The sequence below is a fragment of the Furipterus horrens genome, unplaced genomic scaffold (genome assembly GCF_987537825.1).
Source record: "Furipterus horrens unplaced genomic scaffold, mFurHor1.1.pri manual_scaffold_5, whole genome shotgun sequence".
NCBI lineage: Eukaryota > Metazoa > Chordata > Mammalia > Chiroptera > Furipteridae > Furipterus > Furipterus horrens.
Window position 1 is genome coordinate 153,301,789 of NW_028327175.1, and position 26,013 is coordinate 153,327,801.

Genomic DNA, 26,013 nt, shown 5'->3' on the forward strand with positions numbered 1-26,013 from the left:
TGGTTAGAACCCTGGGCCTGGACTCAAATTCTAAATTGAATTCCAGCCTCTATGAACGTCTTACTTCTTCCCTTCCTCACCTTTTATCAACGTTTCAGTTTTCTCATCTGCAAAATAGGCATAGGATGCCTTGCTCCACAGAAATATTTGCAAACAGATTTATTGTACCCCAAGGACTGGCATTATATTGGGGCAGAATATCATTTTCCATTCCACAATAGGACTTAAACAAAAGCCCTTTTGATTATGCACCTTGTGTAAACGCCCTGTGCTCAAATGCTGATGAATTTCAGAGGTCAGCAAATACAGCGGCCCCTTCTTTATTATTATTTTTTAAAAGCTAAACAAGGCTAACAAGTGAATTCATTTTGGAATAAAAAGACATGAAAGAAAGGGTATTTCAGCTTGCACAATAGTACAAAGAAGAACAAGAATCATCATGTTTGCTAAAGAACTCACAGCTGTTTAATTTTGTAGTAAAATTACTTTAAGAACTTTGCTAATTCAAAGACAAAACCAAACAACCGTTGTTGAAAAACTGAACTTCCACGTGTGAGTGGAAACGCCAAGTTAAGATTAATCTGTCCCTAAAATCATATTAAAAAATACAGAGCATTTTTTGTTCATTCTGGTTGGAGGAGCGGCTTTTATCAAAAGAGAAGACACATAAAAGAGGGAAATGGTACATTTACTGGTAATAAGATGAAAAATAGTTTATGATCTCATGTACTTTGCCCCCAGCCTTTTCTTAAGCTGCTCGGTCTGTTTTAATACCAGGTTTGTTTGCTTTTTGGGGATGGGCCTGTAAGGCAGGAAATTGTCAAAAGCCATACAGCAGAAATTTTAACTGGTGTTTTAGAAATTAAAATTAAATACCAAATTGGGTAACCAATTATTAAATGTGGAGTTCAGATTTTTAGAAAATTTAGTTTTTAGAGATTATGGATAATTTCTATACCTACACTTGGTTCTATAAATTCCAAGTTTCCATATGTTGCCTATTGTCAGAAACAAATAAAGTGTTCCTTTTTTAAGTGGTTTCTTCCATATTAGGGAATTATTCAGACTTCTTTCTTTGGTTCCTATAATTCCAAACCAGTTGGAACATCAGTCTATTTTGGGTTATGAAGGAACTTCTAAAATGTGGGCATGATTTGTTAAGGTTCTAAATCTCATAAAAATCAATTTGCCACATATATGGCATTTAGGGTAGTAAACATAGTCAAGTCACTGTATTCCAGAAAGACAAAGTTCTAATTTCTGTATGACGAGCCCCACCCCTACCCTACTCCCATCCTTCTCCACATGGGAGGGCTGCTAAATGTAAATTCCAAAACACATAAAACAACATAAGGTTGTGATTTGCGACTCTTTCTGTAGAAGATGAATGTTCTTACCTGTATTTGATTAAACTCTTGTTAGTCTCTGGCTTTTTATGATTTTCCCACGACATCACACAGGTTCACCACAAGAGGGCAAGCGAGAGTTTCCTTTAAGCTCACAGAGCTAGAAAATGGTTTTAATATGGGCTAAGTGTTTTAACTTGCTAAGGATTTATCTCTCTGCCTTCTGATTGCTGCACATGCAGCCCTGAGTTTTCAGTCACAGCAATAATAATCCAAATAAAGTCCTTCTGAGGGAAAATATAGACAGACTGGTGCAGACAAGAGCATTTGCCCAAATAAGGATCCCTTTTGTGGAGACCCCATGTGTTAGATAACTATCAGCTGACAGTTGGTCATGAGTTAATAATGTTGGATGCTGAAATATGCACACCATGTGCTATAAAAGAGTCTGGAGGACAAAGACAAATACTGCTATAGTTAGATATCAGAAGCATGCCAGAGGTGGGCAGAATGCTTCACTGGATGGATGTACATTATATTTGTCAAATGAGTTGACAAAAATTATTACATTCTAAGTATCATACAGTAGAAGATATAATATTTATTGTCTGTTTTGTTGATGTTGCACGGATTTTGGTCTTAATCTCTCTGCTTGTTACTGCCTAAAATGTAGTAGCAACTCTTGCCTTCTGAGAAAAGAAAATATTTCCTGAGCTTATTTCCACTGCTACCATTTTTGCTCTTTTATTTTTACAATGGGAACTGTAAAAGAGGAGTGAGGGGGTTCCCTGAAAGAATCCAGGTGGGTGTGTCGACCTTTGATTGACATGTTCTATCTGGAGAGCTGTTAACTATCTAGTTATATTTCTGTGTTGCTGCCACCACAGGACTCAAAAAGTGAGGGTGTGAAGGGTATAGGCTTTGGTTTCATCTACTGAGACCAGTTATTTGGGAGGATGGGACATTGGGCCAACTGGGCATTGAGCAGCCGTCTTCTCAGAGAGATGCCCCATAGTCTTTTAGTGGTTGAAAAAGGAGTACCTCTCCTCCTCTGCACCCTGGAGTTCAAACCTTTTTGTTCTGTCAACTTTTCTGGGCTTATTGGAACCTGTCTTCAACGAATAATCTCACTTTCTTCTTATAAAACAGTGGGGCTTGAAGCACCTTGGTGAAACTAGGAAGACCATGTCCTTGCCTTTAGGCCTGACTGTATCTACCTCTCTACTTACTTGCACGTGAAATCTCCAGAAAGGAAAACACACTATACCATGAATTTATTCAATAATTTGTGGTTAGAAAGCATCTATCTTCTAGTTAACCAACATCACTCTGGATCTGTTTGCCCTTATTCATTTTGCAAATGGCTTACATTATACCCAACCCACATTGGTAGCAGAAGAGAATAATCAGTAAAATAAGTAATTCGACAGCATCTCTTTTTCTCTCTCTCTTTCCCTCTCCCGTCAAATCTGTTGTCCAAGCTTAACATTGGCTTTAACATCTTAGTTAAGGAAGTTAATGAAATGATATCTTCATCAGGGCCATTTATTAACTTTGAGTCAATGATTACCAGATTTGATTTTTACAAAGGAGACACAAAAATTTCAGATGCTAACATCTACACATGACTATCCTCCATAACAGTGAATAAAATCCTAAATTATATTGAAACTTTCAAATCATCACTTCTGTGCTTATTCTAACCACAGATGTTAATCTTGTTCTGTCTGCTCTTTAACACACATTTCCAAGGACAGATCTATAATCATAACACTGAATTGTTGACTAAACCAGCGTCATCCAAGGGAAAGATAACATATGCCGCATGTAACTTAAAATTTTCTTGTAACCACATATTAAAAGAAACAGGTAGAATTCATTTTAATACTAGATTTTATTTAATCCAGTACATCCAAACTATCATTTCAATATGTAATCAATATGAAAGATTATTAATGAGAGTTCACTTTTTTGTTTTTTTTGATTTTTGTTTTTGTTTGTTTTTTGCATTATCTTGGCTATCCAGTGTATTTTTTACACTCATGGTCCATCTTCCTTTTGGACTAGACATATTTCAAAATCTCAGTATAGCCTCATGTGGCCAATGCTGTTCATAATAGACGTAGCAGCTCTGAACAGTCACAGGAATGATTTATTTATACTAATAAAAAAGCGAAGAAGTTCTAACCTTTCCTGTGAGTTCTTTGTTAATCTTAAGATTTATATTAGGATTTCTGATGGTATCTGGCTGTTGTTTCTCCACATTCACTTCGACTCTCTGGGCGTGCTAATTGTCCTTATTCAATATACCACCAAGAATTAGGGACCCAGCCACAGCCTCTTCACACTCAGACCCGACCCTTTCTCTTCCCACTTTGAACCTTCACTGCACCCTATCCAACACACTCTTCTATCACCTGTGAGCTCCTTGGTGGAGTTTTAAAGTCATTTTCTAGTATGTGGCTCATATACATCCACAAATAAATGAAGCTCAGAGATGGCACTGGTAGCTCATAAGGGGCAACAGATAAGAGGGATGCACCTGAGCAAAGCAAATAAGAATACTCATCTCTTTCTTTTTAAGTAAGTGACTCTCCTACTTAAATTATTCTTTCTGAAATGTAGACGAGTAAAGAGAGTAAAAAATCCCTATTAAGTACAGCATTCCTTTCGGGATTTTTAAAAAAAGAAATTGGGAGCTTATTACTAGATGACCTTTTACTTTTTCATATGTGTATGTGTTTGAAATTGTCTCTCATAACATATTAGTTCAAGTCTGTAAGAAGTTAAATATGTCCATGTTAATACACACACAATGTTGAAAATGGAATATCTCATTTCCAAACCTGAAGAAATAGCTGAACAAGAATGTTCTGTTTATACTTGAGTTTAAAAACCATTCTGATATTTACTGCTCCTTGCCAGGCTGTTCAATACAAAAATGTAGCTTTCATTTCTGTTCTGTCATGTTCTATAATAACACCACAGAACATATCAATCATGGACTTGAATGAAGCAAGTTTATTGATTGTAACGAGGGAGAGAGAGAGAGAGAGAGAGAGAGCAAGAGAGAGAGAGAAATTCTCTATGTTTAAGAAGTTCTATCTTTATAAACTTCATAAATTATAGAAATCAAAATGTCTTTGAAAAGCATTTCCAAAATAGATCCTTAAATAGCCTTAAAAAGACAAGTATCTTAAATTAATACTCTATTTTTATTATAGACAGTCATACTAAGAAAGACTAAATCTGTGTTTACTGAATAGTTCTCATAAAATGGAAACATGAGTTATTTCGAAGCCTTAAGAGAAAGTACATAGTGAGCATTGGAACAACACACTCACTCTAATTAGAAAAGTTTTCACACAGTTGTTTTCTCAACGTTAACCATGACCTTCTGTATTGAGGGAGGATCCTGGGGTCTGGGACCTGGAAATGGCTGGTGGGCACCTGGCATCTGGGGAGAACAGGAGAACAAAAGACCCCCCCCCCCCCCGGAGATGTGAAAGTGGAAGTTCAAAGCACTTTGGCATTTTTAGATTCCGTTTTTTTGTGTTGTGTTGTGTTTTGGTGTGTTTTGAGTTTTCGACTTCATGAGAAGACTTTGCAACTGGGGGAGGGAATCAGATGCTTTGTGTGCTGTGTTCACACCTAGACAGCACTGCCACCTGTACCTTAAGGACCAAGCTAAGTCCTCAGATGTCCACTCTGCCTGATGTCTCTACAGAATATTTGGAATTCCAAGGCAAAAGAATCTTCCCAGAGGCTCCTGATGCTATGGTAGATAGACCTCATTACCCCAAAGACAAATAAGTCTTTGTCAAGCAGCTATGAGCCACCAACTCTATGCTGGAGGGGAACTTTCACTGAGAATGGCTCTCTTGGAGGATTTTAGTGTTAGCAGAATAGACCAAAAGGAAGGTGAGAGTTTGGATGGTCTGGCATGGATTCCAATTCTCCTCCCCCAGTTCTAGAATTCTTTTAGAGTCAACGTCTGAAAACCCAGATTCCTCCTCATTCTGCACGTCAATTTAACTCCCAGATTTTCCCCTTACTGCTCAAGTGGTAGTGAAAAACGTCTATAATCCCTGTCTTCTTTGCTAGTGCCCTTGTAGACAAGCCTATTTCTAGAATATTTCTGCATTCCTTAGGAATTCACTACATATTTCAGAATAATATACAATAACATTTGGTGATTTAAATTTCTCTGCCTCCTTAAGACACAAGAATGAAATATAGAAGTCCACCCATCACAGCGGGTAAAACCTGACTAAAAAAGAGGTTTGCTTGTGTTTTAATGGCAAGAATGCGTGGAGTCACATGCTTTCAAACCAATTAGCAGTACAGATGAGCTAACAGGTCACATTCCATTTATAGGGTGGGGGAAGGGGAGAAGGCAAATCTGTATTTTTAAATGTTTCTGAGAAATGAAGACCTCCAGGGCAGAAAGAAGGCGGATCAGGAAATAGTTATGCAAATCACATGCCTATAAAATTACTAAAATTTTGATCAGGAACATTAGCAAGGGCTGCAGCATTCACAAGTACCAAACAGAAGTGAGTAAGGCTGGGCATGTTTTGGAAAGGATTACAAGAGTGTTTACTTACATGGTTTGTTGAGCAGTCAATGAAGTCCACGGCTGTTTTGGACTTAAGCTGCCCAAGCAATCCAGGTATGACAAATGCAGTCATACATTCCACTCTCATTAGTGACTCTTGGGGATCTCAATATTTTGACAGAGCCAAGTGACTAGAGTGCATATAAAGCCCGTTTCATTTTTTTTTTTTTTCCAACCTCTTTCTAACAACACAACTGCTCACCCTTCCCCAAGAGGTAGAAGGGGACCTGGATTCTGTGAGCTCAGAGTTCATTGGAAATGCTAGACTGCAGTTAATAGGAACTGTGGTCTAAGTAGTGTGGGCTATGTCTTGGGCTAAAGCAAACTTAGACACTCAAAGTGGCCGTGACATCCAGAGTGGAGACAAGCGATGATTGCTCAGGGCTGTGTGGTCTTGGTGGCATTTGAGAGTAAGGGTATTTGAGTTTGACTCTAGTTTCAGTTCACAATTCTGAACTCATGTTTTTAATGCTTTTATTTGAGAAAAAGTTACACTTAAAATGGAATCGTCAGTAGAATACAGAAAATGATATAGCTGGTTTCTTTTTGTTGTTTTTTTTTTTTTTTTAGTGCCTATTGCTTTAAATTCATTATTTAAGTTAGAATGTTCTAGAAGATGAAGCTGTTCTTGATAATGGCCCTGGGTGTTCATATTTCACAAAATACAGTTGCTGCTCAAATATTTCACTTGGGTACAAAAGGCTGTTTATAGAAACAGAGTGAAAGTAAACTTGAATATTCTTAAATCTCTGTGTAATTAATGCTTTGTGAATTTATGGAAAGACTCAACCAATTAACAGATGTTGAGTACCAGCAGCTACAGTTTTCTGGTACCACTCTGTTAGGTGTGGAATAGTGAGTCTATGGAATACAACTGTGGATTGAAAATAAATTTTTCAGGAACTCATTTAAGAATTTTTAAAGTAAAAATGTTGTCTTTAAGTTAAAGCCAAAATGAAGGCTGAGAGCTTCTGTTTTTCTTTTCTTTTTTTCCCAAGTATTTGAAAACTGAAATTCTGTAAGAGATTATCTGTGAAATGCCTTTCTTTTATTACACTCATAAATTTCAGGAGTGGCTTTGATCAAGCATTCTGCCGTTCTTGGTTTCTAATCTTTTATTCATACGTTAATAACTTTAAAAACACTCATACTATTTTTGTTGTAGTGAAAGAGGAAGTTTCGAAATAGTCAAAAGGAAAACATTGAAAATAGAACACAGTAAATGATAACTAAGTTAGGGTAGGGTTTTTTTTTCCCAGAAAGAGCAATGCTCCATGTTGAAACTTGCCAGAGTATTTTAAGATTATTGTCTATATAGAAAATGTTCCAGAGAATTGATATCCTCAGAGGAAAGGCATTACAGAAATGCAAAGTATTATCAGTAATGGACACTAAACATAGAACAATGTTTGTCAGTCCCTAATACTTCAATCAGTGGAGTTTAGTTTTCTGGCTTGTGTTTAGTGTTTCACACACACACACACACACACACACACACACACACACACACAACTTGCAAATCAAATGTGTTAACGCTCTGCCAACTTCCTCTAGACATTGACCCTGGAGGTCAAACTCTTAGGAAAATGATGGCTGGTTTTCCATTTTCCTAATTTCAGTCCTCACCAACAAGCAAGTCCTTTCTCTAAGTGGAAGTTCACAAAGAATTTCTCGAGAGAATATGTAGCTGCACTGGCAACAAAATCCTCTCTGCAAAATGAGAAGAGAGTTGTTAACTGATGAGTCAATCCAGCTTTTATAGCAGTTTATCTTCGTGGTATTTCCAAGAGCATAAATGTTATAAAAGAGAGAGAGAGAGAGAGAGAGACGGTCATGACAGGAAGAACACAGTTGAAAAAAACAGGAACATTTCAGCCAAAAGCAATTTACTTTGCCAGTAACTGGTTACATTTCCTTTGTTTTATTATTATTATTGCAAAAGTTGGGGTTGAGATGAAAGTTTCCCACACCTTTGCTGACACATAATTTGTCAGAACCCATTGCGAAGTAAATATATAAATGAATGCATGACTGCGACTCTGAGTTCTAAACTCTAAGGAAAAAGAAAAACTTGTTTTGCTATACTGTCTTAAAAAAAGAGACTGTAATTCTTCAATATGTAGAGGAGTTAAAAAAGGGAAATAGCAAAACAAAACATAAGTGTTAGATGTCAAAGTGGCCTGGAGCCCTGGTGGTCACTGATTCTCCTGGGATTAACACTTATAGAAATAGTAGTAACTTCTCAAAGGTGAATACTTGTTAATTTCATAACCCTGAGTAAGAGGAACAGATGGGCAGTCATAGAGGAAAGACCTTTTTTTAAAACCACAGAGATCTTTCACTGATTAGGCAGAAGAGTCAGTGGCCCACTACAAGGGGGTACTGTGCATGGCTCTCTTAAGTTTTATTGGAACTCCGTGGCTTTAGTGGAAGCCTTGTCATCTGCTGCTCAGTCAGGACTGGTGGGGACCCTACTTGCTGTCAAGTCTGTAGGATGCTGTTTGCTGCCTGAGATGGGCTGCTGCACCCTCATGCTAGGTGGTATTCAGGAGCGAGTGTTTTTCATTTGGGAAAAGCTCCCGGGTGATTGCCAGCCCAAGTTAATAATATAAATACCGCATTATGAGACTGTGTGTGTGTGTGTGTGTGTGTGTGTGTGTGTGTGTCTATTAGCAGTTACTTAAAGCAGAGACTCTGGATAAAGTCCAGTTGTCTGGGCTGAAATTCTGCTACCTGTAACCCATTATATGACCTAAGACAAGTAATTTCATCTCTCAGTTCCCTGGTCTGTAAAATGGGATTATTAATTGCACCTTCCTGTTGGCTTGTTGTGAGTTTTAAATGAGTTGTTGTATGCAAAGTGCTGGCTGGCACAGAGAGAGTGCTCAGTAAGTATCAGCTCTTACTATTCTTCATGTATGATATTAAAAACATTCATACAAAGAGCATTGATTGAACTCTATGAGCAAGCCACGCCAGAGCTGGCTAGTGGATTATATATACACATGGAAAAGCAACTCTGCATTTATTGCTTCCCAAGCTTTTTTTTTTTTTTTTTTTTAAGTAAAACTAACTATTGGTAAGTGTACTGCTGGGTTCCCAGAATGGCTTTGTTGGTAGAGATCAGTCTCACCTAAAGCACTGGAGCTGGTGTCAATCAGGAGTCCAGGATTTAGGTTCTCTTGGTAGGTATGCAGCCCTTAGCTGTCAAGGGGGCAGGGCAGGCTTGGTTGGTCCAGGGCAGCTGAACCAGGTGGAGTTGTTTTCTTATATAAAAGAATTAAAGGCTCTGGCCACCCCTGACCACCATCACACCATATAGCGTTTATTTTTACTCATCTACCCAGCAAATGATTTGTTTTCTTGACCCTGTAGGCAAAAAAATACAGCCTAGGGGCCAGAAATTTTACTCTTCCCCCCAAAATGCCAGCTTCTCAATCTCAAAGCATCACCCAGGTTCTGTGGATCCAAAAGGTCTCAAATCATATTATGGGACCTCCCACTGAGTCCTTCACGGCCCACCACCACCCGGTCCTTCATGGTCCACCTTCATCCTCCTGTCTGGACTCTGACCAGCTGCTCCTCAGGGCATTTGCTCACTGCACATGAGACAAGACTAGGGCCCCAGCGAAATGCCAGGCACAATGGCTAACAGAGTAATCAGGAACCAAACGATGCAGGTTTCCTGTCTCAATTCCCACAGCAAACTCAAGTCATTGGTTTCTGCTTCCAAAGCTCCAGGGTAAGTAGTAAAGGTGAAGGCAATTTTATAGGTGCCCAGCATGACAGGTGGGCAGGCCTAGTTTATGAAGACACAAAGGAGAGATATGTGGGCACATTTATTTCCATTAGTCCTGCGTTCACTCAACAAATTCATATTTTGCAATGCTGCCTCCTGGATGTGTGTGCTTGGACAGATGAGAGATGAATCCAACATTGTCTTTTCCTTAAAGGCTCTCCTAAAGTATAATAATAAGCCATAAAACACAGCTAAAATACAATGAACAGTGATGCCTTGCATAAGAGAAGGTCAGAAAAAGAGTTCAGAGGGCAGGGAAAATTGAGTTTGAGCCTTGAGTGATTGGTGCGATTCAGCTAACTACCTGAAATAATCAGTGTATTTGTGTTACTGGGGACAAGAAGCATCTTTCTCTTGATCAAATCTCTTGTAGCATTGAAGTTTGTGTGACCAGAATATTAGGTGCTACTGTGTTCTAAATTTGTAATTCTCAGAATCTGCTGGGCAAGGGAATATGCTTCTCTGGGTTCTGAAAACAGCTCAAAGAAGGGAAAAACAGACCCAATTTGGAAATGACTTATTGTCAGTTCCCAGAATCACTGCCTTTACCTAAAACAGCCTGTTCAATGCAAGTTCTGTCTTTCCGAAAGGTCTTCGGGATTTGAGAGCTTTTCTGGAAACAAATGCCTTTTAGGTTCAAATGCTTTTTACCAAAATGTTAGGAAGGAAAAAAAGATCATAGTAGCACATCTTAGAACAGAGGTGGTACTGTTTTGTTCCTTTCAGTAAAATGCCTCTACCCCAAGTTTGTTTGTCAGCTTTCTGCTCGGCTATTATTTTGATAAGGGGACAGGAAAGTACATCCTTCCCCAGTGATCACTCAAGTCTTAGCACATGGGCCAGATGTGGAAACACTTCTGTGCTACCCCGTGTGTTCCAACCAAGAGTCCCCGCCCTGGCTCCAGGCTGAAGACTGTGTCAGTCATGGAAGCTGGCATCATGCTCTGACAGGGGAGCAGGAGGTCAGGATCCATAAAACAGGCCAGATGAAATCACCAACCCTGTGCAGGGAGGTGGAGAGAGCAGAGCCCTCTTTGCCAGTCTGGCAACTCCAGCAAAGTGCTCAGAGCTCATCCCACACATTCGGTGCTAGTCACTGCTGTGTGTTTACATGAGTAATGAAGCGGCTGGGGGAGGGGAGTTGTAAGCGGAGCGCGGAGCCTCACGGCTCTCATTCGGAGGGAAGCTGACATCCACACCAAGTCCAGCCCAGACCTCCAGGGACGTGGCCGGGAGCAGTCAGTCACATGCTGTAGCTTTCAGGAGGAGCACAGACACCGTCAGGCAGATGTTTGTCGACTGGAATGGGTAAATCGCTACTTTCTCTTTGCTTGGTTTGTGTTTGTGAGCTTGTTGACCTCCTATACTTCCAGGCTGGCTTTCGGGGGATGGACTTTCAGAGAAACATTTTGGGGTAATGAGAGACGGGAGAGGGAACCTGGGAGGGGGGTTTAACCTGGAGCCCCAAGGGCGCTTTTTTAAACTTTTGCCTGATTGTAAAGGCAGCTCTATTTACTGAGTGTTAGGAACAACCAACTGTTATCCACAGTAGAAAAATCAAATCAGTGGGATTAACTGTGTTTGTAAAATGAGTCCAATATAACATGCCCTAAAAACCACTGGTTAACTGCATGACACGAGTAAGATTAACAACAATTAGGAGGGTTCGAGTTGTTCAGATTTGGCATTTGTCACAACTGTAAGAAGTGTGGGTACCTGGAAAGGTCTCAAAGGAATCACTTGGGGTATAATTCATTCGTTTGGAATTCTTCAAGGGCTAGTTGGTTAGTTGGTTTGTTTTACTTTTGTTCAACTTGCGTGACTGATGAAGTTAAATGTGAAAGCTGCTGCCGGACAGCCCAGCCGTAGCACTCAGTAAACAGCAGCTTTTTTTTTTTTTTTTTTTTTTTTGCTTTCTTCATGGATTTTAAAGGGATTCAAGCTCAACATCAAGGGTGAACTGTAACTTTGATTTGCATCTTGTCTGTGGCTTTTAGAAAGTATAAACTCTACAGAATCTGGCTAACCCCAGTGTGATCTTTGGAAGTTATTTTAAATAACCCTCAAGATGGTCATTAAAAAATATATTGCAAAGGAAAAGAGAGCATGCTGATTTAAATGTATCTGCCAGATTTGCTCAGATTTGAAGCCTGCTGGCCTCAATATTATAAGTAAATTCATGTAATAATGTTTTTTTCACATTGTTGTCATGAATGCCTCTCTCTAGTTACTTGTATAATTTGAGAAAATGCTCATGCCTCTACTTCTGAAGAGAGATGTTTTCAAACATTGCATTACTATGATACCATAATGGGCTGGCATATTACTTAGGTTTCTGAAAACAAGATACAAAAGAAAACAAAGAATAATCTCAGCGCCTGGTTCAGGGCTGTCTTCAGCCCAACCTGTTTCTTTCCTAACAATGGGGAAATGCATTCTCCTCTCATCATCCTTCAGACCTAAGGGCTTCATTTTATTTATATTAACTAGAGATGTTTAAATCAGATTACCTTTAGAAAGGAAGTACAGAAGTGTATGGTCTTCCAAGATGCAACCCTTCAGAGAGAGAAGCATAAAATGAGGGCTGGCTACCACAGATGTGTACATTTCTCTGCACACATAGTGGGGGCCACTGTAGTAAGATTCTCGGTGTTCAATAAAGAAATCCAATGAAATGTATATCAGTTGTTCTCTCCATTTGTTTTCAGCGCCAAATCTTAAAGGCAGACCGCGCAAAAAGAAACCATGCCCACAGAGAAGAGACTCATTCAGCACTGTTAAAGATTCCAACAACAATTCTGATGGCAAAGCCATTGCAAAGGTACAGTGTTCATTTTGCAGCATCTTTTTATGTTTCCTTTATCTCTTTATCTCTCTGCTCTTGTTTCTCTGTGGCAGTTTGCAATTCCCAATCTGACTTTGGTATTCACAGCTTTCTGCTGTGTCTCTTCCCGCCACCTCCCCTGCCTTGGGTGGCAGAGTGGGGTGGGGGGTGGGGGTGCAGGCATTTTGATTAGTCAACAGAAAGCCTTCCCACCTCCTAGTCTGGCCTGTTGTATAAAGGACAGATGATTAAGCGCCCACGTCATTGAGGCTGAGATTTCATAGTAGGTGACACAATGACATAGTTTACTCTGCCTGTATCAAAAATAGACCAGCTAAACCATCCTCTTTCTGAATGTGTTCAGCTAAATATGCTTCAGAGATTGACAGAGGATGAAGTTAGAAATGGCTAGTAGTAATCATTTTAGTTATATTTTCAAAATTGCCTCTATTTTACCTTAATGTAAAATTAAAGACACATAGCAAAATATTTACATGTATACATAAACCTATATATACATTAACATGTTTTTAAAGATACCTCTTAGGGCAGAATAAAGATCCAAATTCTAGGCTAGTTTTTGAGGACCCAGGACCATTTTGCCTACACATTCTTTGGAGTCTTGAAAGTGCATGCCTGAAGTATTTAGCACCATGAAGTGTGAAGTGTCACTTCATATTTTTAGACTTATCTTTTTTTCTTTTGTGAGCTTGGATCAGATTTCCATGGTTCCATTTATGGGGTGTTTGCGTTTAGGTATTGTTTCTGTGCCAAAGGCAGCAATAGCCCCTTTAGGACCTGATTTGAAGACCGGATATCAGCTGATACGACATTTCCAGCTTTCCAGATCCAAGGACTAAATTTATGAAAGTGGGAACATTTTGATTATTGATGAATTTGGAAGAGTCTGATGTTACAAACCATCAACTCAGTTCTGTGTTGAAAATCTACTATTTTTCTGCCGGTGTAATGAAGCAAATTCTATACATTCACATTCTATAAACCTGATCTTCACCGGGAATTTCTCAGGATGTTTTGGTTTGCATTTCTTCATGCTTCCAATATTGCGAAGGGTTAAAAAGAGCTCAGCCAGTAGAAATGTGTATTTTTCTGGCTAAAAAAAAAAAAAAGCTCTTCCCCTAAAGTTATTTTTGTTCTGCTTGTTTAACCATCTGCAAGTAAGCACCTGAATACCAAGTATGACATTTTTTAGTAATTTGGACATCTCGGCCCTAGAGCTACCCATCTAGGGCTTCGGCTTCCGCGGTCTTGAAGGATGTCAGCAGGAACAGTGTATTACACCCTGTGATGTGGTTTGTAAGATACTAAAGAATGGAACGAGAAGGTTTTAGGACTGTAACATTCAGCAGAACTTGTACTGCCAAAGTCTTGTGTTGGCTCCCTGCCCCATACCTCTAAGATGACATCATGTGTTTATCCCAGCATTTCCTGTACCTGAGCCCAGCAGAATGAAACTCCTTCTCATGTCACATGGAGTCACTACCAACGTATGCCTCTGGGAGTTTTATAAAACTCGTACAACTGACCCGAAAACACACACAACGCTCCAATATCTCTCCATGGAAAGCATCTCAGGACTCACACTAAGACCTACAAAACGAAAGAGAACAGGATCTTGTTCTGTTTGATGCTCTCTGACTTATTCTTCTTATGAGGGACAGTCTTCAAACCTAGAGGAGGATTATCCTAGAGGAGGATTAGCCTTCCATCATTGGTTTCAATGGTGAATGTATGGATGATCTGCTGCAGCCAGCTCCCAGGGACCAATCTAAACATCCAGCTCTTCTCGGAGTTTTGGATTACAGTCCTGCTGTTCTGGTGGGCCAGGCAAGACCACTTCATGTATTGTACAAGAGAGAAGCAGGTAGAGGTGGAGTATGGTGGGCTTATCTCTTGGCACCAACAAACCAATGTAAAATCCTTACAGAACGAACAAGCCACATATGGGGCCAGGACAATTATTAAAAAGGCATTTGTGCCCTAAAGTGATCTTTTCTCATAAAACGCTACAGAAGAGATTACAAACCGGTGACCATCTGATCATATCCTGATCTGGGAACATTTCAGGTGACAGCTAGTTTGGCTTTATGACCAAGAGCTGTGTGACTTTTTTTCTCAAAAATCTCTCAAACAGACCGTTTCTATGGATAAGATCCAACTTTCTGCAGCAACACACAGCAAAGATCTTAGTGTGATAGTCTGCTGGACTTCTTATGTGCATGACTAGAAAAGCAAGTCAAGTAATTTACCTATCACATTCAAAAGGTTACATTCTCTCAATGCAATCATGAAAGCTAGGTTTACAAGACTGAGAGTTTCGTGGCTTTCCAAAGACAGCAAAAGTCACATGGGAAAAAGGCTACCAGTTCTCTGAAGATGTCATTAAAGTGTACAACCCAAGTCCTGCTATATTCCCTTGGGATCATCTTCTAGCAACAAATCTGAGGCCCCAACCCATTTATATGGTGATCTGTACCAGAAAAATCTCAACCTAGGTTTCTAATGAAAGGCCTCCACTGATAGAAGGCAAATGACTTTTCACATCCTGAAGCACTTTCCAAAGGTCAGAAGTACGTAACAGGTGGTTTATATTCTAAAAGCAACACAAAAAGGAAGTCATGGCATGCAATATCTTCTTTCATTTATATCACAAACATAGTTTAAATATTTTACAAATATGATACTTTCATTATTTTCAATATTTTTCCATCCCATTTGGTTCTCAGAACCACACCCATGGTTTATCCTCCCCGATTTCCTGAGGAAGAAATTGAGAGTCTCCTAGCAAGTTAGTGACTACATTGAAATTACTCTAGTTTCTTTCCTGTTGGTTCAGCACATCTTGTGGCCCCAGATGAGACCTGGATTAGTTATAACTCAATCCAGTGAAAGGATGTGGTTAATATCAAATAAGCAGTGGTTCATTGAAAACATTAAATGTGAATTCTTTAATTAGCACTTCCTCAATCACTTTGGAAACCCCAACGCTCTCAGTGAACTCAACAAATACAAGACGTACAGGTCGGGGAAAACAGATCTAGTAATTAACTGTTACCATCAAAAGGGTGGAGTTCTCAATGTCAGCATGAAGACTGGCTCCCATTTAATATTTCGTAGATTAAAATGCTGAGAATGTTTGGGTAAATGTGAAAAAATGTAGAGAGGTACTTGGCCTATTTCTACCCAGAAACAGAATAATACCCTAAAGGGCTCATTTATATTGACTGAAGAAATGTATGGAGCTAGTGTGAGAGAGAAAGCCAGTGTTCACTTCTCAGAAAGCCCCAGTTCCACAGGAGAAACCTGCTGGAAAGCCCACTGAGGTTCAGGGTGGAGTTCAGTAGGCGGCAATCTTGGCTTCACCTGGAGCCTTCTCTGTAAAGCAGGGAGTCGGGCCGACATCGGGCCTGATTTGTGCATCCCTCCATGCTTTCCTTCCGTTTCTAGGGTGTTTCTGCACAGGTGAGGCACAAGGGGAGGCAGCTACCTAAACACTGAGGGCCAAACCTCATACTTACTTAACAATGATGTTCCTGACCTAATAATACAGATAATTGGCCCATTATCTCTGCAGAGTGAAGACTTAGCCTGTTTCATATGCAAACCTTACATCTACTCTTGTTTGTACGTGATTAGGGTTTCAAATGAGGGAGACCCCTCTAAAACTAGCGTTCTGCCCCACTCTAGGCAACACATAACCTCGCTGAGCTTCAATTTCCTCAGCTGTAAAATGGGGCTAACTGCCAGCCTTTTGTGACTCTTATGCACATTAAGTAGTCTCTGTGAAGCTCACAGCACTGTCTCTAGCTCTTTGCAGGTGCTTTGTTGATTCTGGTTTCCTTCCCTTTGCTCTAAAAACAGTAGAAGAAACAGAGCAAGTTTATACTTTGAAAAGCACCTAGTTTATCTCTTACGTCTCATCTGATAAATCACCTTTCTAAGCTGTAGATTTTGAAAAAACCTAGTCATTATGACATGCTTTTTAATTGGAAGTATATTTTGACTACCAATTTAATATTTTTATAAGAGTGTCACTATAGTGTTTAAAACCACAGGCCCTAGAGCTGAGAGTATTTGGGTTCAAATCCCAAATAATAACGTGGGCAAGATCCTGTGATCGTGTATGTGTAGCTTATCTTCTCTGTACCTCAGTTTCCTCTAATAGGAGAAGAAGCACTTGGCACATTAGAGTTGTGGGCATTACGTGGGATAATACCTAAAAAGTGCTTAGAATAGAGCCTGGCTACATAGTAAGCATTCAAAAAAGGTTGGAACCAGTACAGATTAAAACCAGGATAATTTTGATTTAAAAAAGGCAGGAAATTATAGGTGTCATCAGAACTTTAGACTCAACAATCTAAAAGTTGGCAGTGAAAAATGATGAACACATAAAGTTTCACAGAATGTTTGCCTTACTATACAGTGTTACAGTGTGCGAAAATTTGAAAATACTGTAAGTAAAAATTCTACATGGAAAAATGTTTTAATCCCATTTCCATGGCCACTTAAAAATTAGAATCTTATCTAGAAGCCCAGCTGAATGACTTGTGCAGGAAGTTTTATTTTTAGCAGGACCAGTCTGAAGATATTAAACTATCGTGTTCACTTGAGAGACTAAGCCATAAAGAAAACCTTTTAAAAGGATACACTTCCCTTTAATAAATAAGCATAGCCTTTTATGTTCTTGTGCTTGGAAAGGAGATTCTGAAGGGAAAGAAAATGAGAGGTCAAAAATCTGAAATGGAAAACATTGTTGAGTATGTGGGACATTTTTATTCATACCATTTCCCCAGCACTTGCCCTCTTCTCTTCGATGTTAGATATGGAGATGTAAAGAATATTGGAATGTACACATTCCCCACGGGCACACTTGAACTCAAAGTTTGACCCTTTGTACTTCCCCCTTTTACAATTAAAATAGCTCAGCAACTTAGCGTTCCATTTAACAGCCATCAAAGGCCTCTTGTAGAACATGGCAGTGAGGAGGGAACATTAGGTTAGCCGTTCGCTATGCCAAGTTCCATATTCGCCTAGAGTGTGGTAGGAAGAACATCTGGAGCATTAACCACCATTTATTTTTTAATTATGCTTTTCACTTACTTTTCTTGGGTTTTTAGCTGACCTCTACTCTTTCCTTTGTGGCAAATTCACATTTCCTGTTATAGTCTCAGAGCTGACTGAAAAAGCAAGAAGCGCTTGTTAAAGAGTAGGGTCTTTTGTTTCCTAACAAGGGCGGATCTGGCTTCAACCCTCAGGTGAGACAGCAGAGACCTTGCTGATGTTCTGATGCTGCATATGCTGGCAACCACGTGTTTTTTCGGGTTGCTAGAAGGAGTAGCGACAAAATAAGTTTCCCATGAAGAGATGGAGTTGTCTTTCATTTTGGTACAAAGTGTAAAATATAGGACTATTTGTTAAGGTAGGGATTGTTTGATGATATTAACAGATGTTCCCCTAGGAAAAGTATGTAAAGAGGCAGGAGAATGGCCCCACCAAGATGCAAACACTATTTTTGTACTTGTAAGGAGTCTAAAAAGAGGCTGGCATAGTTTGGCAAACCATGGACCACTGGCCAACTGTTTCTATAAATAAAGTTTTATTGGGACACAGCCGTACCCATTTGTTTACATATCATCTCTGACTGCTTCCATACTGCATTTGGGTAGTTGCAGCAGAGACTATAATAGTCCAAAAGCCTACTATTTACTATTTGGCCCTTTGCAGAAATCCACCATGCCCTGGTCTAAGATCATTCATATTCAGTGATGCCTCTAAAAAGCTATTTCAGAGCGAGAGTAATTTGTTGGTTCTCCCTTTCCACTCAGTGAAATGTGTCAGTAGCTATGTCTTTTTAAATGGTCCAGAGCTGTGATTTAATGTGGCATTTTCACCCCCTCTTCCAGGTGAAATGTGAGGCCAGGTCTGCCTTGACCAAACCGAAGAATAACCAGAATCACTGTAAAAAAGTCTCAAATGAAGAGAAACCAAAGGTTGCCATTGGTGAAGAGTGCAGGGCAGACGAGCAGGCCTTCCTGGTGGCACTTTATAAATACATGAAAGAAAGGAAGACGCCGATAGAACGAATACCCTATTTAGGTTTTAAACAGAGTAAGTATACTTGTTTTCATTTTTGAAATATTAAAATTTCTCAGCTTCTTTGAATTGGAAAAAAACTATTTTTGATTTAGGGTTATGTTGAAATCCTAATCTGGGGATGATGATGCTTTCTGTTTGTACTAAATCTACAAATCATCCAAGCCAGGAATTTTTTTCCCTTGCTCTTTCCGCTACATTGTTCCCTTTTGGGGCAGTTGCAGTGAGATATTTATAGGCTTGAATCCACTGATTATGACTGGAAATAGACATGTTGAAAGTTTCTCATTTTCTGTTTTGTCAATCTTGAGTGTTTGCAACGCCTTTCTTCTGAGATAATAATATGACGTAGCTTTATCAGGCACAGATGTTGCCTGTGAAAAGACCGTTTTCCAAAGGAGGACATTTAAAGGTGGACAAAACAGCAACAAAGAGAAAGCATGTTTCCTGAGCCCCAGTTTGTTCAGAGATTACAAAATCCTGATGACTTCGGAGGAAACAAGAAAAACACATATTTGAATGGAGGACCCAATTTTGAATTACTTTGACATGTACATTTAATGTTCGTCAGTATTTTTTTATGTAGATCAGGGAGCTCATAGCTGAACAAAATTCCAAATAAAAAATGAAGAAACCCAGATCCTGACTTGATTTCACAAATGAATATATATTTTGCCTCTGTCTGGATTTTGTGGCACACAAAGCGTGAGCCTCTGGCTTGAAATAGTATTTTCTCCAAACGCATCTTCCTAGATTAAAACCATGTGTCACTTTGATGAAGAATGTCAAACCTGCATGCTTTACATAACAATTTACATACCTAATAGCAATTGGCACTGATTGCAAGAGAACACTCACAGCCATTATAAACTTATATAACTACGAATGATTACAATGTTTGTCTGAAAACTGGTTGCTGGAAATAGAAGTAAAATTAATGTACTATGAACAGCTTTGTTGCATTATGCATTGGTTCAGATTAAATCAAGGCTGAGGCAGGATTCTTGATAGCTTTGAAACAGTGCAAGGTTCAATGAGGCTTTTCGAACCTGGTGTGTCACAGAGCCTTTAAAAAATTTTTTTTTTCACTTTATTTTTTACTTTTCTTACCCAGGAATTACTTGAAGTTCAATATACCCCTCTTGTATAAAAGACTCAAATCCATAGTAATCCCATTCCACAGAATTTGGTATAAACGAGTAGGGTTGCTAGCAGTTTGGTATAGTTGTTTTAACAGCATAAACATATGCAAACCCTGTAAAGAGAAATGTGTTTAAGAGAAATATTTTTGTAACACTGCACAGGCAAGTTAGGGGACTAAGTGGACTCATTTCTTCTGTGACTGAGTATCTTTATTCCCTTTGATCTCTTGTATCACTGATGCCTCAAGGATAAAATGTTTTTCTACTCACTGCAAGGCACGAAGTTAGCTTTTAATATAGCGCTGCCATTAGACATTCTATTCAAAAGATAATCATAGGTTAATGTGGCTGTTATTTATTGACTATGGAGAGTTCTTATCTGAAGGAAGAATATATTACCATTTAATCAATGGCTCCTTTCTATAAGGGTTGAACAAGGCCAGCCCCAATTTGGAAAATTCGTTTCCCCAAGGACATAGTAACTTAGCTTCTCTTGGTCTGCTGATAGCAACAGAACGAAAACTGTGTTGTCCCTTATCCTAAAAATGGAACCATTTCCGTATTTGTGACTGTTCTTTAGAAATATTTTAAGTGGTAGTAATATATCCTGTTATTGAGTGCCCTTTGGCAAATTGTTTCCTAAGAACTTAGATCTCTGGGGTACGTCAGTATTTCTTTTTTTTCTCTCTCTCTCTCTCTCTTTCTCATTGAAAAACAAAACAAAAAATGTTTTAATTGACATTTCTTGGAAATATGTTAATGCAATGCTTATCTAAATACTTATTGTCCCTCTAACAGTTAACCTTTGGACTATGTTTCAAGCTGCTCAAAAACTGGGAGGATATGAAACAGTAAGTGTTTAAGCAACTTAAATGAAATAATTTTGCAATCTAAACACCCCTCCCCCAACCCTTGACCAAAATAGAGAAAATGCAAACGCAAACCATCACTGACTGCCTTTTCAAATGGCTCTACACTTTTGGGGGTTTATTGGGCCACTTTTGGAAACAGTCCCAATTAGTTCCAGGTTTGGCAAAATTGTAAACTTGTCGTAAAAACTACAAGTGGAAAACATATGTAACTCTCCCCTGTCAGGGAAATTAGTTGGGTCTGTAATTTTTTTCCATGTTGAGAAAGGGCTATTATTGTACAACAAGCCAAGATTGCATAAAAGAAATTTCCCTTGGCAACATACCTGACATCTGTTCATGTCTAATATGGGAAATATATTAAAGGCTTTCAAAAGTAATCAGTATTGGCCATTAAGGAATAAAATGCAGCAGAATCTCCTCTCATTCTAGGGCAAAGAAGCTTTATTAGACAAGGGTCAGTGCTGCATAAACAGGAAGTTATCAAACTTATTCAGAACAGGCTCTGACACTCTTTATCAGCTAATTCTAACTGACAGGAACGGGTTATTTTTAGCCCACAGGAAAATTTGATGGCCACGGATTTTAACAGCATGTATTTTGAACCAAGGAAATGTTAGAGCAGCAAACTGAGATTAAAATCTTGAAAGAAGAAGAAAGAGCTGCATTAATATAGCACACGGAGATGACATCTGTAATGAAATCAATTGACATAGGAAGATGTCGTCATTGAAAATATTTTCTCCCTCACACAATGATCAGATTAAGTTGTGCAGTTTCTTCTGCAATTGAATAAGAAATTGTATTTTCTTTCCTTACGAAGTAACCTGGGATATCTCTGTATCATAGTAAAATGACAGTAAGAGACAAAAAGTCAAGAAAATGAAATTCATTTTAGCCCAAACATATTAACTAGTGTTTCTGGCCAGATATAGCATATTGTTCCACAAACTAATATAATAGTTTGATGTCAGGGGCTGGGACAGAAAAAAAATGGGAAGCATTATATGATTCAGATAATCTGGTATTTACTATAGAGATATCTGCTCTGAATTCTGACTAAAAACTGTAATGTAAGTATATGTGCATGTAATATGTTTACTTAATATATGGGCTATATATATGTTTATGAGGAAATATAATACTGATATGAACTACACGTAAAATGCGCATTTCATAGACATGAATTTACTTTAAATGGTTGTTTTATTAAATGCCTTATATAAAAATAAACAATGTTATTTTTTCACTTGGTTGGATCTGTTGATGTGACAAAGAGGCTGAGTCTTTGCCGTTGTGGCTCATAGTTTTGCAAAATCTTGAGCTAAATTTAGCTTTCATCTATGTGTAAAGATGATAACTTATTTGGGGTTAGTCTCATAAATTTAGGAGTCAACCCCATAGCCTTGACTTTTCAGTCTAACTTTTAGTGTTAAAAATAGGAGTACACATTTTTATGAACTCTGACTACAGATACATTACATGATGTTGCGCAGTATTATGAAATGTCTTTTTAAACCCAGGAACTTGTTGTTATTCACTGATAGGGAAAATGCCAGAAAATTTCACAGAGTCAGTTTTTCCTGCTTTTGTATCTTCTGTATCTTCACAAAAATTTTTTTCCCACGCAACAGCAAGTTGGTGTAGAATATACAAAAGAAACGTCTGATAAATTTCAGGGCATTTGTAGTACTCTTTGAACTAATAGTATTCATTCTTTTGCTGAATGAACGAATGAATGAATGTATGCATGGATGAATAAATGAATGATCACACAATTAGAACATCACCTAAACATATATAGGGTGTGACAAAAGGAGGTTTACAGTTATTTGTATGGAAAATAATACAAGAATTAATAAGTAATGATAAAAGAATAAACTCTGTGTTTTGTGTACTCACAACTGTAAACCTACCTTTGCCCCACCCTGTATTTATTGAGTGTCTTATGTGTACAAGGCATTGTGCTGGGCACTCTGGGGCATATAAAAATATGCAGGCCGTGGTTCCAGTTGCTTATCATCCAGGAGAGGGGGCGCTGTAGGGCAAGGTGGAAAAACATAGTGCCCTGTTCAGGTGATGTACTTCCTCATTTAGAGATGAAGGAAGGAAGACTTCTGGCTCTGATGCCAGTTGAGCAGAATTTTGCAGAATGGATAGAACTTAGACATGAAAGGTCATGGCCTTCTTGGAAGAGAAAAATCAAACATGGAGGTAAACTAAAGTAGGGCACAGAGAGTTTCAGTAACTTAAAGTTGAGTGACTAGGTGTTTGTGACAAATGACCGTGAGAGAAGGATGGAGCCAAGTGAGGAGAGATCTCAGATGCTAGGCCTTGGAGTTACTCAGCAGGCAGCAGCGAGACACATGGGAGATTGATAACAAGCTAAGTGCTATGCTTTGCCGCTTATTTTGCTTTCACCGTGTGTGTAGGTGGAGTGAAGTAGAGGCAGGGGTGGGTGGAAGAATATGGAAGACCAGATTAGCATCTGCCTTTTATCCGGTTATAAGCTTCATGTCACTTCAGCCAAGCCACAAGAGGACGGGTGACTTCTGGGATTGCCCTTTTTCTTCTTCCATTTCCATTCACACTTCAACTCCCTCGTTGTTTATTGGGTCACTACCATTTTTTATAACACTCCAAATGTATTCATCTCATTTCAGACAGTGAATCTATATAGCCATCTTTCTATAAAATCTATATCTGAAGTCATAAACTCTATGAAGCTAATTGGAGGGGGGGTTTCCTTCTTTCCTTCCTATCTCTCCCTCCCTCTTTTTTTCCTTCTTTTTTCTCTTTTTTTTAAATGCCTCATACTACCTGTTGGCCCAGTAGGCACTTAAGCTTGCCACTCATTCTACATTTAAGCTTTTGAATCCCCTAAATACAAAACAAAGTTTTCTCTTGGTATATTTTGGCTAATTAAATTGTGAGATGTTCAGTAAGAATTCAATTTTGAAGTTAGTCCAGAAGATGTATGAACAATATCCAAAACCTGGGGACATAAGTTGTCCTCCCAGTGTTACCAGAGGACACTTATCTGTAAGATTATCTGATACTAGAGCAAGTGTAGACTTGTCATGTAGAGTTCAAAAAAGATCTTAGAATTTTCTAGATCAGTGGTTCCCAAAAGCTACTCAACAACTGAATTCAAGTTTTCAATGGGGAACTTGAAGGTATAAGCAGTTGTCTAGGCCTCCACACTGAAAATTAACTTGATATTGGGGCCCGAGTCTGAGAACTTGATAATCCGTTTTCTTTAGCAGTCCAGGTGATGTTAATTCAAAGCTAATTGTAACATTGATTATTAACACTTCACCTACTGGCCCTCGTGGGTCATAGCTTCAAAATTTGGACCCGATTTAAGTCAAGTGTCAAAGATTAGAAATTTATCTTCTTGCAATTTATTACTAAATAAACAAGCCAACATATTAATATTTTGTTGGCTCAAAAGCAGCACAAAGTTTCCAATGAGTGTTTTTCCATTTTGGTAAAATAACAATCTAAATTTGGACTCAGTAAACTATTTTCATTTTGAATGAGGGAAAGTATAGCACCCTAACGTTTTTATTTTTCACAAATTGGTCTTTGTGTAGAAAAGTATCTTTGCTGTGTTCCAGTCCCTCCCTTCATTTTATGGATGAGGAAACTGAGGCACAAGGAGGTGAAATGAGTTTCATGGGTTATCGCAGAATTCTTCAAATTCTGACTTGCTGAGAATTTTGTGCACAGTTGTATTAACCCTCGTACCCACTAGAGAGTGAAAGTGATTTGTAAATGATCATTGTTCGTGCTTTCCCTTTTCAGCAGTTTCTTACGTAACCAGAGTGCTTTCTACATGTTTTGGGTGATTTTTGGAAAAAGAATCTTATAACCTACCTTTGTTAGTAACATCTGTTAGTCACTTCTTTGTACCTGACATGATCCTTAGCAGATAAACTATTATCAGCTGAGATTTCATCTGATTCTTGAGAAAAATGTGTGAATTGAAGGGATGGGTCAAGAAGTCTGGATGATGTAAACATTCAGTAATAGTAAAAAATTTCAAGTTTAACATTTGTAAATGTATCTCTTTTGCTGTTAACTTGTGATTGGATAGAAACATCCCTCTGGAATTCCTTCTGGTTATAAAAAGAGGCCATCTTAATTGGTTTGTTTTTGTTTGTGGTTATAAACTATTTCAAACCTTCTGGTTTGAATTGCAGATTATGGATTATTTCATTTCAGTTCTTCACAACCCTCAAATTGAATTAAAAAAAAGAAAGAGGAGCAAAATTTTTATTTTATGCCTTCATAACGTTCAACTGATGGCTATATTCAGTTCTCTTGGGTTCCTCTGCCTTTGCTGGAAATATATCTTATGTCTCTGCAACCTTAGGTTTAGAGATCATAAATGTATTGAATGGATTTGATTCCCTAAGAAAAAACAGTACACTGGAATTTTGATTGGTTGGCAATGAGGACCCTTTCCTTGCAGCTATACAGCCAACTTATAAACATTTTAGAGTATGGTTGCCTACAGTTGAAGAGGCAGAACTGGATAAAGTTGCTGATAAGCTAAGAGGCCTGTACTTAGTCTCTGGTGAAACCATTAAAGCTTGTAGAGTAGCTTGAGGTATTACTGTGTGTTGGAGGTGATTTGCTAAAGTGATTTCCATTTGTCTAACCGTTTGATGACATGCCAGAGGTTAATATTTGGAAAGAAGGTAGTAGAGCAGGGTAGTGGTTCTTAAGTAAATCTTATCCTCCAGGCAGAAGACCATGCAAGTAGTGCCTTCAAAGAATGTCAGAGAGCAGCCCCATCTCTCCCCGTGGGTTAGACAGGATCGATTGTTTCTCATCTGGAAGAAGAAGTTGCTTGTGCTCTTGCTGGACTCCAGATTCTGGCTTTGACATCATTCAAGACATCCTCTGAATCTACTAACCCTAGTTCTCTGGACAGAAAAAGCCTCCTGCTTAATTCAAAATTTTTGAGGCCAAAGATGATGTCATGTAGTTTTGAAAGGCTCCAGTTCCTGGAGTACTACCAGGAAAAAAAAGTCATCTTCCTTGAATTCAGTGCGCCCTCAAGGTGTCCTGAGAGAGAAGCTGTTTCTCTGAGCAGCCCGGGCGACACTGCTGGCCAGAAAACTCTCCTTTTGACTCCTTATTTCCTACCCATTCTTAAGCCGTGGAAACTCTGAAGTCCTAAAAGATTTCTGACTGCCCTTTCCTCACCAGGCCACAAGCATTCTGAGATTAGTTCATCCCTGCAAAGTCAAAGGTAGCAAAATCAAGGTAGGATAGTTTCAGCAAGTAAAA

At 38.7% G+C, this 26,013-nt stretch overlaps 1 protein-coding gene across 3 annotated transcripts in view; it reads left to right on the plus strand.

The window, feature by feature from the left end:
- The window catches only part of ARID5B (AT-rich interaction domain 5B), a 175,093-nt gene that overhangs the window by 120,818 nt on the left and 28,262 nt on the right, over nt 1–26,013 (plus strand). For 2 of the 3 annotated variants that reach the window (XM_090278075.1, XM_090278074.1), the window contains 3 exons: nt 12,472–12,584; nt 18,512–18,716; nt 20,642–20,694. In XM_090278075.1, coding sequence (XP_090134201.1) covers nt 12,472–12,584; nt 18,512–18,716; nt 20,642–20,694 — 371 coding nt within the window. Of the gene's footprint in view, nt 1–10,635; nt 11,072–12,471; nt 12,585–18,511; nt 18,717–20,641; nt 20,695–26,013 lie in introns of those variants that run through there. The other variant, XM_090278076.1, reaches the window with a different exon arrangement.